The sequence below is a fragment of the Mercenaria mercenaria genome, chromosome 3, assembly GCF_021730395.1.
Source record: "Mercenaria mercenaria strain notata chromosome 3, MADL_Memer_1, whole genome shotgun sequence".
NCBI lineage: Eukaryota > Metazoa > Mollusca > Bivalvia > Venerida > Veneridae > Mercenaria > Mercenaria mercenaria.
The window spans coordinates 95,928,574-95,947,902 of NC_069363.1; the positions used below are offsets into that span (position 1 = coordinate 95,928,574).

The window sequence follows — 19,329 nt, forward strand, 5'->3', positions numbered from 1 at the left end:
TGCAACAGTTTTTCACCATCATAAGTGGACACTGTACATCAAGAAACATAACTCTATCCTGCTTTTTGCAAGAATGATTGCCCATTTTATACTTAGAAAATCATGGGTAGGACAATATTTCTATTACACAAAAAAAATCAGATGAGCGTCAGCACCCGCAAGGCGGTGCTCTTGTTACAGTAATAGAATTCCTCTTAAGCCAGTGCTAGAATGTTATAAGGGATGTTGCACATTCTATTATATTTCATCAGCACACTCAGTCTGCACTTATGTTGTTTGGTTGTATCCCAAGGATCTTTTCACAGATTTTACTTATTACTTGTTGAGATCCACTTAAAGACTTTAATGGGGTTTTTTTTTACCAAAAGATATTCAGTAAATTTACATTTCAGAACCAGCTATAGACTGTGATGATCTTGAAGAACCCCTACAGAAGTTGGCAAGAAATTCAGAGGCTCCGCAGAACTCAGAAAAGACAACATTTGTCCCGATATCACTTCCTGTTCTTGAGAAAGATATCTGTAATGCAGATATTTATACTTACAACATTGTGAACACTGAAGTACCTGAAGTTAGTGATCTAGATGCTGATACTAGAGATAAACCATTAGAGTTTAATTGGAACAAAAACATGAAAGCTTTGGAATATCATTCTGAAGTGGAAAAAGATTGTCTCAGTGATCAATTGCAAAATGAACCTCTAAACTTTCAGTGGAGAAAGAATGACTCGAGTGGTTGTTCCAGGTGTTCAGATAAGTGTTCCAAGTGTCCAGATGAGTGTTTTAAGAGTTCAAGTGGCAGTTTAAAGCATTCTAGTGAAGGTTCAGATAGTTTGAAAAAATGTCCAAAGAATTTGTATGAATTTCCTAAAGAATTGTGTAAATGTTCCAAGAATCTATGTACATGTTGTAAGAATTTATGTAGATGCACAAATTGTGATGGCTGTAGAGAGACTATAAATGATAATTTATTAAATGAGAGGGAAGTTAATTTTTCAAATTCTGGTATGCACCAGACAAAGTCTAGAGAGACGTTTGCAGATAATATAAATGTTTTGAACAGCACCAGTACATATGTGCCAGGAAGTGCGACAAAGGAAAAAGTTGTGAATAAAGATATTGGGAATGTCCTTAATTTGCCTTATTCTGATTCATCCAGTGATGAAGACAACGGGAAATGATATATACAAGATATCTTGAAATCACTTTGAAATAGAATGAATTAGTGACATTATACCAATGTTTCACCTGTAACTGGCACTGAAGTAGGATGATTGAGTGACATCTGTCTGTCATGGGCACTTATTATGTTTGCATGTAGAATTATATGCAAGTGAATTATGTCTCAGTGATTTATCAGCCTTCCTACAGAATATCCCTGTTATTTCATGATACAAGACAATGGTAGCAGAGACCTGATGGTATATGAGAGAGTGTATTTGGGCCTCCAATCTTTGATAAACACCCATGGTAACATACCTATTTTCAATTTACACTTGTTACACTCATCAATTATTTACAACCCAAATGTATTTCCCTCGAAACTAAATGAAGAGATTGTATTCTGTCACTTTCTAGGATATATATTGATGTAGAAGGCTGAATATTCCAGAACATTTTCCATGTAAGCAGATTTTTCAGAAACTCTCAAAAGTCCTCACAAGTCTTTAGCATCATAAGAATAATGAGCCGCGCCATGAGAAAACCAACATAGTGGCTTTGCGACCAGCATGGATCCAGACCAGCCTGCGCATCCGCTGTTCGCTTTCAAAGTCTATTGTAATTATAGAAACAGTTAGCGAACAGCATGGATCCTGACCAGACTGCGCGGATGCGCAGGCTGGTCTGGATCCATGTTGGTCCCAAGCCACTATGTTGGTTTTCCCATGGCATGGCTCAGGTGGTTTCAAAACTCATACAAGGTCAAACCTCAATTACAGTTGCATATATTGATTTCAGACCAGCTGAAATAATATCAAGTTAGATTACTCTTGATTGGATTTAAAGTAAGTCATGGCCTTTTGAGAAAATTTGGTCCAAATTTTAGGTGCCACTTTCAAACTGCGTTTCAGTAACAACTGTATGTATTGGATTGAATCCTGTCACAATAATTCCCAGTCATCAGATGTACTCAATCAAGTTAGATAACTTTTGGTCAGATCGAATGTAAGTTACAGTGTCGTTTTTACTTACGAAAATTTGGTTTTGCATACAATTAACTGCCAAGCTGTATCTCATATACCGGTGTAATAGATTGAAGCTTCACACAAACCATCTGTCTAATTAAACGTATTTACTTAGCAGACCTGGGGTAATTAAAAATGTAATTGTAATTAATTGCAATTAAATTACATTTCCCAAGTAATTGAATGTAATTTGTAATTGGGTCATTTATCAATTACATGTAATTGTAATTTAATTAATTACAGAACAGTTCTAGGGTGTAATTGACAATTACATTTTAATTACTTTCCAATTACATGGCACATGCTAATCCAGTTTGTTGAACAAATAGTATATATAATTTGTTAAACAAACTGGATTATTATTTTATGTTTATTACCAGTGACACTTCACTTTAACATGCTAATATGCATTTCAACTAAAGATAATTATATGTTAGTAATATTTTAAAATATAGTATTATCATTAACTTTAAATTAATAATTGCTATTTTAATTCGTTTTAATTAATCTTATTTAAAATATTTTATATTTAATATTTTATTTCAGCTTGTATTGTAAAACGCCATTGAATATGTTTTAAATGTAGAAATAGGCGTTTAAGCAAATAAACCAGTTTCAGTTTTTCAGTTTTCATTTCATAGCTGTGAAAAATAACAATAGAATATTATGGTAGATGTTAACCCCTTGGACATAGCTCCTTTGTTCTGATATTTGTTTCATTAGAACCAACTGGTAATCTTTGATGATGTTTATCACTATGTTTTTGGAGAAAATGATCAAATTAGGGTTTGAAATTGTTATTTGCATAATTATTATTTAGATTTTTATCGGAGCAAAAATTGAAATGCTTAGCATTTAATTTAATCATTTTTTATCTGTGATAAAATTTGTTGTATTAAATGATATAAACAACATAGCATTTCACAGTTCTAACAAGATAAAAGATTTAATTATTATTGTAGACATTATGAGTATTCTACAGTTTTAGTGACATAGTTATTCTAGGATGACTCATGAATGTTTTACAACTTATTTTCGATGTGGTCTTTTGGATAACTTGTAGTGTCAAGGATAAAAACTTAAAATATATGTTTAAAATGTAAATGATTAAATACTGAACTACACTAGTTAAATTTGAAACATATTGCAGAACCATGATCCTATAAACTTCAGAGAAATTCAGACCTCAGAGAAATACCTGACTTTACATGCATCTTCTCTAACCGAATTCTGCTAGACGATGTATTAACTATTAATTAGGGCTGACTTGTAGCTCCTTTTGCAATAATATTAAAGACAGAGTAATGTTCTCCTGCAAACACAGATTTTACTTTGAGCTTAAATTCAATTTTGAAATAACTGAAATCCGTTTACATGTGGATTATCATGTTTGTGTAGTACAAAGTAAAGAACTTTGCTACAGTGTTCGTGTAAGAAGCACCACATTTGGTATTGTAATTGAATGTAATTAATTACAATTTCCATTGTAATTTAGTTAATTACATTGCTAAATTTCATGTAATGGTAATTGTAATTTAATTGGACATTTCTCAATGTAATTGTAATTTAATTAATTACATTTTAAAGTAATTGACCCCAGGTCTGTTACTTAGTCAAGTCAGAGAACTCTGAGATAAATTCAAATCATGACCTGTATTCACTCAGTATGGTTGAAATTTGGCCTTAATAAAAATTTTGGTTTGTAGTGGGTGTGTGGATAGCTTTTATCAAGACAAACATTGGATTTATGTTTGGGGTCATTTAGGTCAATGTCAAAAAGCGATAAATGGTTTCCACTCAATAATTTTAGTAAGGAATAAAATATAGTGATGAAACTGGGTTGGTAGATGGCTTAAGTAAAGGTGACAGTTTATGTTGCATTTAGGCCACTTAGGTCAATGTCACTATTACTGAAAATAAGAAAATTATTTCCCTACAATATCTCCAAGTACAGCTGCTGTCATCAGATAGCTTTTATTGAGACAATGGTTGAGATTGTATTTAGGGTCACACAGGTCAAGGTCTTTGTTTCTAAAAATAGCATAATTGATTATGCTTTCTGCACAATAAATTCAGTTAGGAATGCGATAGAGTGGTAAAATTGGTTTGTAGGTAGCTTAGGTTGAGATGACAATTTGGATTGCATTTGGGGCCAACACTGTTACTTAATTAAATAGAAAAATAATTTCCATTCAATATATTAAGTTAGGTTATAACTGTTCTCACCAAAGATGGAGTGTAGATAACTTTTATCTAGACAAAGTTTGGTATCATATTTGGGGCCACTTGTTGTAAGGTCATGCTCAGTGCTAATAACAAAAGAAAAACAGTTTCAGCTAAATAAGTTTAGTTGGGAATAAGATATGGTTGTGAAACTTAGTGTGAAGGTAGCTTAATTGGAGATGACAGTTTGGATGCTGGTAGGGTCAGGGTCACTGTTGCTAAAAGTAGACAAATAGTTTCCTGCTCAATATCTTTAGGTGAACCTGTTTTCACCCAACTAATTGTATATATAGCTTTTATCAAGACAAAATGTTTGGATGGCATTTGGAGTCTCCCATGTCCTGGTCAGTCTTACTGAAAACAGAAAATGGTTTTTGCCATGTACAATGACAGCAAGTTTGGGCAGCAGTGTCCAATGGGTACATATGTAGTTTTAATTTGAATTTTTTTTATCATATTTTTCATTATAGTCAAATGCCATCTTTGATTTAACTGCTTGTAGCAAAGGGACATAATAAAATACTGTAACATAGGTATCTTCTAGAGTTACTTCATGTTCATTCTACCCGGTAATTATGTAGGCTACTTTTATTTATTTTCAGAATGTTTCAACAACCTGGTTATATTGAGAATGTGTCACTGAGACTGTCAGAGGTTCTTGCTGATATTGGAGTGAATGAGAGGAATGTGCTGAAGAGAAGAAGAGCATTACTACTATGTATACATTATCATGCCAAATAAAAGATGTGAATGGTTCAGTATACATTTCAGGCAGTAAGTCAGAGGGTACAACTACACTGAGACTCAATTCAGACACTGGCATACTATTCTGTATAATGAATTTCATGTTATACAGGAATGATGTGAATTGGAATCTGTTGTACGTAATTACTTGATGATCCAGGATGAGACTTTATCATCTGGTGTCTGTCTCCTTCAGTGCTCTTGTTTCTGACAATAATGTAACTAATGAACATCACTTCAGAAGCAGGAAGGATACTGTTCTGGATTCAGCAGCTGCTGAACATCTTCAAGGAGTGAATATAATTAAACAATTATGTCAGAAACTGGAGAAAAAAAATTAGGAGGCATACCCTTACCCAGGCAAGAACATTGGAGAAAAAGAATAACTACAGCATCCTGTCAGTGTGAATGAATAAATTGTGTTCTTCATGAACTACGACATGAAATGTTCAGAACTACACAAGAGGACATAGCTTTCAGAGACTGAGGTGATAACTAGATGGACTGGGCTGTTTTGTACTTGCCTCTACTTTCTACACTACAACACCTACAGCTTTTTTGGAGGCATGAAAATAAACAAGTGGCACTTCTTAACTGACCAGGAACAAAACCATGGATACAGGGAAACAACCCTGAACTTACTTGGTAAGTGTGTATGGAACAAGAGGATGGAACGATTGACGCTTAAGGAAGTTACTTATTGTCCAAAGGAAAAGAAACAATACTTCTAAGTTTTACATCTGTAGACTTTTATCTGTTATAGTGAATAACAATGATTCTTGAATAAACAAATCCTTTCAACACAGTGAAAATTATAGAAATATTTCTGTATTAAGGTGTACTAAGTTACCATAAAAAATCTCCTTTTTGGCTCGACTAAAAGAAGTATGGAGAGCTGTCCTACTCGACCCGATGTTGGTATCAGCGTCTTTCCAGGTCTGCACTTGGTTAAAGGTTTGATGCACTTTCTCTTTATCTCTGTAATTACTTGATGGATTTGTTTCAAACTTAAAATTGTTATTCCTCATCATCACCCGCATCAGATGGCACAGGGGTGGCTGTCTTCTTCATTAATCATTATTTTAAATGAAACACTGACACTCCTGTGCGATAGTGTTGCATATTATAAACAATACACTTAGCTTTGACAAAAATAATAACTCCATGTATAAACATCGGACATTGAATAAAATCAATTGCAAACAAAGCTATCCGTCAAAAAATGTTTACCCCACCCACTTGAAAGAAACCTACATTTGTAGGCATGCCGGACCGAACATTAAATATGAAATAAACAGGAATCTTGCTTCCTTCAAAGATGTATAAAATTTATTTATTTTTATAGCTCTTTGCTTCCTTTTATCAATATGCAGCTGTTGATATATTTTTCTTGTATCCAGTCTGTTCTACATTGCTTTGGATTCAAAATCCCGAAAAATAATTATTTTGAAAAGTGTCCCAAAAATACACACAATATTCATTATTCAACCTACCTGTTTTTAAAGTGGAAAAAAAAAAACATTAACAATTATCGGTAATTATTCTGTTGATAAACTAAGTAATTGGCCTTGTTTTCATCATCAATTAAAACCCCCTCAAAGAGCTAAAAGAAGTGTGTCGGTATCATTGCATCTGAAGTGGAGATCAAAGCGGTATAGTTGCCAGAGTTTGTCATGGCATTACGTCATGTTTTCGCGCCATGTGACATATCACTGTCTGAATGTTCCGCCTCGGTTCTTTAAATTGCTGAGAAGAAATCAATAAAAACAGTTTCTTCTTTAATTTTTTTTTGAAAGCGAATGTGCAATATCCCGTATTAACTGACAGGTAAATGTGTCAAACGATAATAGTAGATATCCTACCTCTGTGACCTATTTGCCCTCAAGGAATTTACATTATTGTGAGAAGAATATCTTACATAGTGTCGTGTCAAAAACTAAATGTACAAAGATTCATTTAAAACTTATTAAAAACCACTTCAAAATTCACCTGTTCCAGCTTAAGGTCAAGGTCACAACTAGAATGTTTAATAGTTCAACCCAATACCATTAACCCTTTCACTATCCATAACAGTGGTCTTTCAGACTGCCTTGTTTGTCTTTCAGACTGCCTTGTTTGTGATAAAAAAAGTCATTTATACCATTGGGTCAAGGTCAAGATCAACCAGTTACTAAAAATAGATTTTTTTTTTGTTAAATCATCATCAGAATTTTGTGTCTGTTCATTTGGGTTGAGATATTGAAATGAAACTTGGCATATAGGTAGTGTATAGTAACACCAAGGTTTTGATTGTATTTTGGTTCAGTCGAATCAAGGTCACGTTTACTAAAATAGAAAAAGAACAGTTTCCGTTCAGTAACTTTGTTTGGATTGATGTGTTGAAATTAAGCTTCGCATATAGGTTGTTTATAGAAAAACCAAGGTTGGCATTGCATATGGGGTCAGTGGGACATGTCCCAGGTCAGTATAACCTATTTAATGTGCATAATCTTAAAATTTCATTGTGGGATGTGGTCTAAGGAGTTTGGCTATTGTACCTTTTGCAATGTACTAGTGAGTGAGTTTGGTTTTACGGCGAATCGACAAAAAATGGTCATATATCACCGAGTTTGGAGTGCGATGGACTAGTAGTGAGTCTAATCCTGGTCTTGACTTAACTTTTTATGCCCCCGAAGGTGGGCATATTAAAATTGCACTGTCCGTCTGTCCTTTCGTCCATGTAAATTCTTGTGCGGGCTGCAACTCTGCCATCCATAAAGGGATTTTGAAATAACTTGGCATAAATGTTCACCATAATGAGACGATGTGTCATGCACAAGACCCAGACCCCTAGCTTTGAGGTCAAGGTCACACTTAGAGGTCAAATGTTATCAGGGTCTGTTTTTTGTGTCCGGTCCATAACGCTGCCATCCTTGAAGGGATTTTGAAATAACTTGGCATAAATGTTTACACTTAATGAGATGACTTGTAATGCACAAGACCCAGACCCCTAGCTCCAAGGTCAAGGTCACACTTAGAAGTCAAAGGTTAACAGGGTCTGTTTTGTGTTTGGTCCATAACTCTGCCATTGAAGAAGGGATTTTGAAATTACTTGGCATAAATGTTCCCCATAATGAGATGACATGTCATGTGCAAGATCCAGACCCCTAGCTCTAAGGTCAAGGTCACACTTAGAGGTTAAAGGTTAACAGGGTCTATTTCTTGTCCGGTCCATAACTCTGCCATTGATGAAGTGATTTTAAAATTACTTGGCATAAATGTTCCCTATATTGAGGTAACATGTCATGCACAAGACCCAGACCCCTAGCTCCCAAGGTCAAGGTCAAACATAGAAGTCAAAGGTCTGGTCTATAACTCTGCCATTTATCAAGGGATTTTAAAATAATTTGACACAAATGTTACCAAATTGAGAAGTTATGTTATGCTGATGACCTTGGTCTCTGGGATCAAGGTCAAGGTCACGAAATGATGTGTGATTTTTTTGGGGCAGACAACTGAAGCATTCTTGAGCACACATCGGGGGCATTTGTCACCAATAGTGACAGCTCTTGTTTATTACTAAAAACATAACCATTTAGATGCCATAGGGTCAAGGTCAAAGCCACACTTACTGAAAATAGATTTTATTTCTGTTATTTTTTATTAGCTCACATGTTACAAAGTGACAAGGTGAGCTTTTGTGATCACGCAGCGTCTGTCCGTCCGTCAACTTTTGCTTGTGACCACTCTAGAGGTCACATTTTTCATGGGATCTTTATGAAAGTTGGTCAGAATGTTCATCTTGATGATATCTAGGTCAAGCTGGGCCATGTGCGGTCCAAAACTAGGTCAGTAGGTCTAAAAATAGAAAAACCTTGTGACCTCTCTAGAGGCCATACGTTTCAATGGATCTTCATGAAAATTGGTCAGAATGTTCATCTTGATGATATCTAGGTCAAGTTCGAAACTGGGTCACGTGCAATCCAAAACTAGGTCAGTAGGTCTAAAAATAGAAAAACCTTGTGACCTCTAGAGGCCATATTTTTCATGGGATCTGTATGAAAGTTGGTCAGAATATTTATCTTGATGATATCTAGGTCAAGTTCGAAACTGGGTCAACTGCGATCAAAAACTAGGTCAGTAGGTCTAAAAATAGAAAAACCTTGTGACCTCTCTAGAGGCCATACTTATGAATGGGTCTTTATGAAAATTGGTCAGAATGTTCACATTGATGATATCTAGGTCAGGTTCGAAACTGGGTCAACTGCGGTCAAAAACTAGGTCAGTAGGTCTAAAAATAAAAAACCTTGTGACCTCTCCAGAGGCCATACTTTTGAATGGATCTTCATGAAAATTGGTCAGAATGTTCACCTTGATGATATTTAGGTCAAGTTCGAAACTGGGTCACGTGCCATCAATAACTAGGTCAGTAGGTCAAATAATAAAAAACCTTGTGACCTCTCTAGAGGCCATATTTTTCATGGATCTGTATGAAAGTTGGTCTGAATGTTCATCTTGATGATATTTAGGTCAAGTTCGAAACTGGGTCAACTGCGGTCAAAAACTAGATCAATAGGTCTTAAAATAGAAAAAAACCTTTTGACCTCTCTAGAGGCCATATTTTTCGGTGGATCTTCATGAAAATTGGTCAGAATGTTCATCTTGATGATATCTAGATAAAGTTTGAAACTGGGTCACGTGCGGCCAAAAACTAGGTCAGTAGGTATAAAAACAGAAAAACCTTGTGACCTCTCTAGAGGCCATATTTTTCATGAGATCTTCATGAAAATTAGTGAGAATGTTCACCTTGATGATATCTAGGTCAGGTTTAAAACTGGGTTACGTGCCTTCAAAAACTAGGTCATCAGGTCAAATAATTAATAGAAAAACCTTGTGACCTCTCTAGAGGCCATATTTTTCAATGGATCTTCATGAAAATTGGTCAGAATTTTTATCTTGATGATATCTATGTCAAGTTCAAAACTGGGTCACATGAGCTTAAAAACAAGGTCACTACGTCAAATAACAGAAAAAACGACGTTATACTCAGTTCAAAACTGGGTCATGTGGGGACAGGTGAGCGATTCAGGACCATCATGGTCCTCTTGTTGCAAGAATCATCAAAAAAAAAGATGGTTTTTGGTTCATAACTTTAGTTACAATTGACATGAGCCGTGCCATGAAAAAACCAAAACATGGTGGCTTTGCGGCCAGCATGGATCCAGACCAGCCTCCGCATCCACACAGTCTGGTCAGGATCCATGCTGTTCGCTTTCAAAGCCTATTGCAATTAGAGAAGCAGTTAGCAAACAGCATGGATCCTGACCTGACTGCGCAGTTGCGCAGGCTGGTCTGGATCCATGCTGGTCGCAAAGCCATTATGTTAGTTTTCCTATGGCATGGCTCACATACTCACCAGCTTAGTGTACAAGAAGCTTATTTTAACTAGCTTTTGGATTGTATTTGGGGTCACTGTTACTAAAAATAGAAGAAAAAATCACTTTCCACTCAATAGCTTTGGATGGTTATGAATGAATTATTGCTATGGAACTATTTTATTGGAAAGAAAGGTAAAGGGATTGTTGTTTTTTGTTTGTTTTTATCTTGTTTTGGGGCCACTAGGGTCCCAGTCAGTGTTAGGTCAAAGTGGAAAATGGGCAATTAATTTTCTTTCACTTTTGACTACAGTTTGTTTATCAGTCAATTCAGAGTTGTTGTCCTTAGATCGTATTAGGGAGGTACCATCTATATATTCTGTATGTGATGTGTATAAGTTTACTAAGTGACTTTTGACTGTTAGTCCTATTGAAAAGTACTCTGGAAACTTTTTTCAGAAATAACATCCTTGAGTCGCCATATGACCTATCATGTGTCAGTGCGACGTTAAATCAAAAAAAAAAAAAAAAAAAAAAAAAACATCCTTGAATGAATCTTTCTCAATTCTTGGTTCTTGTGAAATAGTACAGGGCATTTCCTAATGTTTCAGTATTCATAGAGCCTAACAAACAGCTTGAAAGTGTAAAGGAAATGAAAGCAGATGGCTTTATCACATAATTTTATGCAGTTGGGAAATTTATATCTGAATCTGTAGAGGTTATTACACATTTCAGTTAGTTCATACCAGAACAATGGCCTGTACTTTTGCAACTAATTTACAAAATTCATTCAAATATTGGAGTTATCTTCCTGCTGGGATATATAGAGCAAGTCAAAAAGGAAACCTCATAATCATACAAACATAAGACTGCAACAATAAGTTTTAAATTCTCATTGGATTTGTTAATAATTTATTTGCCATTAAAGGTAACTTAAACTACTTTCACAAATACCAAAGTTTTTACTTTAAAATATTGTTCAACATTTTCATGATACTGTCACACAACACGATCTAAAAACGTCAGATGAAGTACATATTAATATATATTGTCCAATCATAAGCCAATTTTCAAATTGAATTGATTTTTATCATATTTTACATTATATGCAATTTAACTTGTCACTGGAATGCTTGGAGCAAAAAGACATAATGAAATACTGTGGTACCTGAGTTACATAACCCTCGATTGATTCTGGCTTTGTGAGCAGTGTGATCATGATCAGCCTACACATCCATGCAGTCTGACCATAATCTGCACTGTTCACCATTCAGTCAGTATCATTTTGGTAAGCACCCCTTTTAACAGTTAATGGTTCTGTCCAAATTGAAAGACAGACAACTTCATTACAGAAATTTAGCAGGGTAAGGGTTAAACTAATTATGAGTCAGTCTGTCCTGAAATTACGATGCTGCTTTGATTAATTTTCAGAATGTTTCAACAACCTGGTTATATTGAGAATGTATCAGTGAGACTGTCTGAGGCTCTTTCTGATATAGGGGTGGATGAGAGACTGGTTTTGAAGAAGAGAAGAGCATGGCTGCTGATAGAGTCTATGAATAGGAAAGTACTACATCTACTGGATGTGAATGGTTCAACGTACTGTTTCGGCAGTCAGTCAGAAGCTACAACTACACAGGGACTCAAATCTGACCTTGATATCCTTGTCTGTGGTAATGGCTATAATGTGGTTCAAGACTGGGGTGATTGGGAACCTGGTAGAAGAAATTACTTGATGATCCAGGATGAGACTGTATCCCCTGGTTACTGTCTACTACAACAACTGAGAGACGATGCTCCTCTTCCTTACCATGGTGTACCTGATCAATATTCTTTCGAGGATAGAACAGAAAAAATAGTGCTAATGAATACAGTCATCATGTCGTCTCCATCAATAGCTTCTTATTTAGAGGGAACAAGGCATGGTCCAGCACTTGCACGCCAAGGACGACCCGGGTTCAGTGATACTGACGTTGTTCCTGCTCTCCCCTGTAAATCATGGCCTCAACAAGCTAGACAATGGTTAGACAAGCAAGGTGTAGGTCAGTGGCCTTCAGATGACATTAGGAGATATTGTTGCAATACTGGATGTTTTGTTGTTGGAGTTGGAAGCAAGGGCAGTGAAAATGAAGAACTGGAATGGAGAATATCAACATCCAAAGCAGAGAGGTGTTTAATGCTCAATTTAAATATTACGCAGATTCGATGTTATGTCCTGATGAAGATGGTTCTGAAAACTTTCATCAAGCCACACTTTAGTGACACCATTTCAAGTTTCATGTGTAAAACAGTCCTCTTTCACAGTATTGCAAATACACATTCTAACATCTGGAGAGAAGATAAAATACTTGTCTGCCTATCACTGTGTTTATTTGTCCTGTATAACTGTATTTTAAATGAAAACTGTCCTCATTTTATCATACCTGGAAACAACTTGATGAGAGGACACATTTCTCATGAATATAAGCCTTACATTCTTGAAATACTGCAGTATATTATAAACAGTGAAGGGAGAGCATTACTGGGTATTGAATGTGATGATCTTGGTGCAAGGATTCAGCTGAAGTTGAGTTGTTTTGTTGAATTCAAAACAAGTGACTTTATTTCAGGAAACATATTAGAAAATACTGCAGGATTCCTTGTTATGGACATTTGGAATTGTCTAGTTTTGATCAGAAGCAATACTTACAAAGAAACTGTACAGATACTGCTGAAATATATTTTCAAACTTGTCAGAGTTTCTAATCAATGTCAAAGACTGGATAAAACAGCTTGCTGCCTTCTGGCTCGTCCATTAAGCACAACCCTGGGAACTGTTCTGGCCTCCCACAACATTCAACATGACAATGCTATTTCAGCCGAAGCTCTCACATTGATCTCGCTGGGTTTAAACACAGATGTTGCATCTGGTAAACTGAAGCTAGCATCCATGTTGTACTGTATAGGGGATACACAAAGGACAGAAATTGTTCTCAGAGATATTGAAGAAAGCTATGATCTAAACATTGTTGAGCCTATTTGTCACTGTTATCAGTTCATCGCTCAAGCTCCAAGAAGAGGATTCATTGCAATATGTGACAATCATAATGAAGAAGCTATACAGTACACTACAGCACTCTGTGTCAAATTTCTGCCATGTGAAATTAACTGTGTTCCAACAGAATTAAAATATGAAATGTTTAGATCTACACAAGGGGACCTAGTTTCTAGAGGTAGATTTGACCATTGAATGGACTGGGCTGTTGCTGATTCGCTTCCTTACCTATACTTCCTACAATACAAGACATACAGCATTACTGGGAGACATGAAGATAAACAAAGAGCCCTTTCTAACCTTATCAGAACCATCGACCAGGAACCAAACCTTGGACACAGGGAAACAGCTCTGAACCTACTGGGACAATGTATGGAACAAGAGGGCCGAGCAATGGATGCTCTTCGGTGTTATTTATTATCCATTAGCTTATGGGGAAGAAACAATGCTGCCAATGTTCATATCTGTAGACTGTTATCTGCTCAAGTGAATGGCAGTTAGTTTTGAATAAATAAGTCATTTAAACAATTGGTGGGGAATATTTGCATCTAAACATTACAGTATTAAGGTGGCAGTAAAACATACACACATACTCATCGACTCAGTGTTTCTATTATTTGTGGTCATTTACAATCATGAAGTCCATTCAGTGCATTATAGAGTTCCGCTTAAACAGCAAGTCCTAGTGGGTGTGAGGGGTGTTGCAGATTTCATTACCGATGTTTATTTAACAGACTAGGTCAAACTGAGTCTGCTGGGGTTTTTTTGCGCTTTAACTCTTATCATGCTGGACACAAATGATTCTGCCTTTGCGCCCAGTGTAGATCATGATCAGCCTACACATTAGTGCAGTCTGATCATGACCTGCACTGTTCGCCCTTCAGTCAGTATCTTTTCGGTAAGCACCCTTTTAACAGTTAATGGTACTGTCGAAATTGAAAGATGGACAAGTTAATTATAGAAATTTAGCAGGGTAAGAGTTTTTAATGCCTGAATGATATCTTTGTAGATTTTATCAAATTAGACAGATGTTAATTTCCGTATAGAATAAAATAAATATGAAAATAAAACATACCCGCTGTAAACTATGCAATGTTTTGAAGATTCTTCCTTTGTATCTGTAAAATTAAAAAAAAAAAATCTTAAACACTTTTAATGAATTTTGGTGTTGATTTCTTTTAAATCTATACCTGATTTTATTGCCTTTGTTTATCTTCAAAACAGATATTGGTGTTATGGGAGACATTATTACATTGGAAGGAAAAAAAACCCAATGCTATAAGAGGATTTTTTGGAAGAATAGAATGCAAGCAAGCACAGTAATAGCAGACTGTTTGAATGAGACTGTCTATATACATTGAATAGACTTCCTGATCCCACCAAGCACAGTAATAGCGTTTATATATATTGAATAGACTTCCTGATCCCAAAGGACAAATATGGGTAGACTTTTTATGACCACTATGGCAGTTAAAGACAGACGGTGTGATAGTTAATAAAATCTATCAAAAAATATCAGAAACTTTTGTGTTAATACATTAAAAATGAATATATATTAAGTTCTAGACAACATGTTAGTCAAACTAATCCGATGCATACAGTTTGTTTTATAGTGTGACTGGTGGCTGCAAATGTCAGAATTTTTTTTAAAAAGCAGCTACTTGGCGACAGTATGCTTGTCTAGACAACATGTATATTTGGTTGATGAAATTCTGTGTTTTATTGCATACACCAAATTCAAACGTTATATGAGACATTTGGCCGATATTAGTGTTCATGTGAGCTGTTGTGCCAGATATTGAAGTTTGCAAGAAAATAACGCCAGCGTCATCGGACAAATCTAACCTTCCGGCATATTACATGAACTTTGAATGATGCTTTGCAACATAAAATCATTTAATCTTGTTTTCTTTGAAACAGCGTAGAGTGTAACATATACAATTAATAGTTTATAAAACATGGCTGGTGTACCTTAAGGCGATATTGGCATTGCCCTCGGGCCAGTACCTATATTAGTATGTCATTATTGCCTCAAGGCACACTGGCCTGTGTAATAACCTCTAAATATCAGTGAGATATAAACCATATTACTCACTGCGTATAGCCATTGTGAGTGATATAGCTGTGTGTATTTGTACACTGTGTATTAATTTATGTCTAATTTTTCGCATAAAAAGAATGAACTTTGTAGTGATAGAGTATATTTTTTTATTCAAAAACTTTACTTAATAAAAATGCTGCAAAATATAAAATGATATGGAAATTGTTATCTTTAAAATGTCGCAAGACGTCTGGCATCATGTTTGTTCACACATGCCTATACCCATGCGGATATAAATATATTTTTCAACGTAATAAAGCACAACAAAGATTTAGTTTGTTTTTCATGAATATGAAATATATCTCACCTTGTAAAAAGAAAATTTTCATATTAACCCAAAACCAAAAAAAAAAAAAATCCTCTTTTTTATTTACTATTTCTCAATTTCGTTTGTTCAATAAATATGTGACAACAAACGTGTTTATAAATGTTTATTCTGTCCAAAAAAACAGGTTAAAAAACCTGACTACTGTTTGGGTTTTGCCGTCTGTATCATTTACTCTAGCAGCCATGTGCCTAAAATTTGGCTGAATTTCATTTGACTATCTTACATACAAAATATGAATTGTCAAAAGCCATTGTGCATTCCATATTAAACAATTAGCTATAGAATCTATCTGGACATTTTTAGCTCGACTATGTGAAGTATGGAGAGCTATCCTACTCGACCCGGCATCAGCGTCCTTCCGTATCCACACTTTGGTTAAAGTTTTGATGCACTTTCTCATTATCTTTGTTATAACTTAATGGATTTGCTTCAAACTTAAAATAGTTGTTCCTTATCATTACCCACATCATATGGCACAAGGATCATAACTCTTGCATCAGTATTTTATGAATTATCCACCTTTATACGTAGAATTTCCTATGTAAGTCAATTTCCTTTGACTTACATAGGAAAAAACTTTGAAAAACCTCTTGTCCAAAACCAAAGGTCCCAGGGCTTTGATATTTTGTATATGATATTATCTAGTGGTCCTCTACTAAGATTGTCCAAATTACTCCCCTAGGGTCAAATACGGCCCCGCCCTGGGGGTCACATGGTTTACATAGACTTATATTGGGAAAAACTTTGAAAATCTTATACAAACCACAAAGACTAGGGCTTTGATATTTGTAATGTAGCATCATCTAGTGGTTCTCTACCAAGTTTGTTCAAACTATCCCTCTAGGGTCAAATATTGCCCCACCCCGGGGGTCACATAGTTCATATAGACTTATATAGGGAAAAACTTAGAATCTTCATGTCTATAATCTACATCATTCAAATTTGGACCACATGTATTTTTTTGAGTGACAAGATGAACCTTGACATGAGTTGACCTTGATCTTGACCTAGTGACCTACTTCCACATTCCTGTAGATACAGCCTTCAAATTTGGACTACATGCGTAGGTTTGTGTACCGAAACAAACTTTGACCTTGTTATTGACCTAGTGACCTACTTTCACATTTTTAGCTCGACTATTCAAAGAATAGGGGAGCTAATATTCTCTCCCCAGCGTCGGCGTGAGTGTTAGCGTTAGCGTGAGCGTCACACAAATGTTAAAGTTTGCGTACCACCCCAAATATTTTCAAAGTCTATTGAGGTATTGCTTTTATATTTTGCATACTTGTTTACCATCATGACCCCAGTTTGTAAAAAGAAGGAGGCAACTCTATCAAGTATTTTGACTGAATTATGGCCCCTTTTCGACTTAGAATAATGTTAAAGTTTGCGTATCACCCCAAATATTTTCAAAGTCCATTGAGAAATTGCTTTGATATTTTGCATTCTTGTTTACCATCATGACCCCAGTTTGTAAAAAGAAGGAGGCAACTCTATCAAGTATTTTGACTGAATTATGGCCCCTTTTCGACTTAGAATAATGTTAAAGTTTGCGTATCACCCCAAATATTTTCAAAGTCCATTGAGAAATTGCTTTGATATTTTGCATTCTTGTTTACCATCATGACCCCAGTTTGTAAAAAGAAGGAGGCAACTCTATCAAGTATTTTGACTGAATTATGGCCCCTTTTCGACTTAGAATAATGTTAAAGTTTGCGTATCACCCCAAATATTTTCAAAGTCCATTGAGAAATTGCTTTGATATTTTGCATTCTTGTTTACTATCATGACCCCAGTTTGTAAAAAGAAGGAGGCAACTCTATCAAGTATTTTGACTGAATTATGGCCCCTTTTCGACTTAGAATAATGTTAAAGTTTGCGTATCACCCCAAATATTTTCAAAGTCCATTGAGAAATTGCTTTGATATTTTGCATTCTTGTTTACCATCATGACCCCAGTTTGTAAAAAGAAGGAGGCAACTCTATCAAGTATTTTGACTGAATTATGGCCCCTTTTCGACTTAGAATAATGTTAAAGTTTGCGTATAACCCTAAATATTTTCAAAGTCCATTGAGATATTGCTTTGATATTTTGCATACTTGTTTACCATCATGACCCCAGTCTGTAAAAAGGAGGAGGCAACTCTATCAAGCACTTTGACTGAATTATGGCCCCTTTTCGACTTAGAATAATGTTAAAGTTAAGTATCACCCCAAATATTTTCAAAGTCCATTGAGATATTGCTTTCATATTTTGGATTCTTGTTTACCGTCATGACCCCAGTCTGTAAAAAGGAGGAGGCAACTCTATCAAGCATTTTGACTGAATTATGGCCCCTTTTCGACTTAGAATAATGTTAAAGTTTGCGTACCACCCCAAATATTTTCAAAGTCCATTGAGATATTGCTTTGATATTTTGCATACTTGTTTACCATCATAACCCCAGCTAGACTGTAAAAAGGAGGAGGCAACTCTTATCAAGCATTTTGACTGAATAATGGCCCCTTTTCGACTAAGAATATGCTTATTCTAATGTTAAAGTTTTACTCATAGCTTATATTATACTAACAAGCACTGAGAATAGTCGAGCGCGCTGTTCACTGACAGCTCTTGTTCATGAATTATGCCCCATTTTGACTTAGAATCTTATGTAAATTTTGATGCATTTTCACTATATCTCTGTTATAAGGAAATGGATTTAATTCAGACTTGAAGTAGTTGCTCTACATCGTCACCCACATCATATGACAGAAGGTGCATAATTCTTGCACAGATATTATATAAATTATGCCCGCTTTTTGCTAAGAATTATACTTACATGGTATTTTGATACACTTTATCTTTACCTCTCTTATTACTTAATATTTTTGACACAGACTCAAGCTATTGTGCATTATCTTCATCCACCATTAAACACTCCAGTAACAGCTCCAGTTTCCTCAGATGTGCCAAGTTTCACTATCCAGCATTGAAATAGTCGAGCGCGCTGTTTCCTGTGACAGCTCTTGTTTTATATACAAATGAATAAAGGCCTTTATCTTACATTTCATGAGATAGTAGAGCACTTTTATAATTTTCATCTTCACAAAATGGATATATGTTATGTTAAAACTATTCTTTCCAATAATGAACGAGAAACACAGGATTTTTAGAATGTGACAACAAATGTAGCTTTATCATATTTATTCTGTGACATGAACAACTGTAAAGACTTCCCTGCACACTCCCTAAAATCTGCTTTTCAAGCTATCATTTGGGCCATGTTTTTCTTTCAAATTCAACATTTTGTCAAAAAAGATGCGTTCGTTGTGTATGAAATATACATGGAATAGTACAAATTTTAGCTATTATTCTGGAAA

The 19,329-nt window shown here is 35.3% G+C and overlaps 1 protein-coding gene across 1 annotated transcript; it reads left to right on the forward strand.

The window, feature by feature from the left end:
- The first annotated feature begins 1,333 nt into the window (after positions 1 to 1,333).
- LOC123523789 (uncharacterized) lies at positions 1,334 to 16,038 on the forward strand. The gene is made up of 3 exons (XM_045301445.2): positions 1,334 to 1,469; positions 5,011 to 5,797; positions 11,938 to 16,038. The coding sequence occupies exon 3, from the start codon at positions 11,939 to 11,941 to the stop codon at positions 13,733 to 13,735; it is 1,797 nt and encodes a 598-aa protein (XP_045157380.2). The 5' UTR covers positions 1,334 to 1,469; positions 5,011 to 5,797; position 11,938; the 3' UTR covers positions 13,736 to 16,038.
- The last annotated feature ends 3,291 nt before the right edge of the window (positions 16,039 to 19,329 follow it).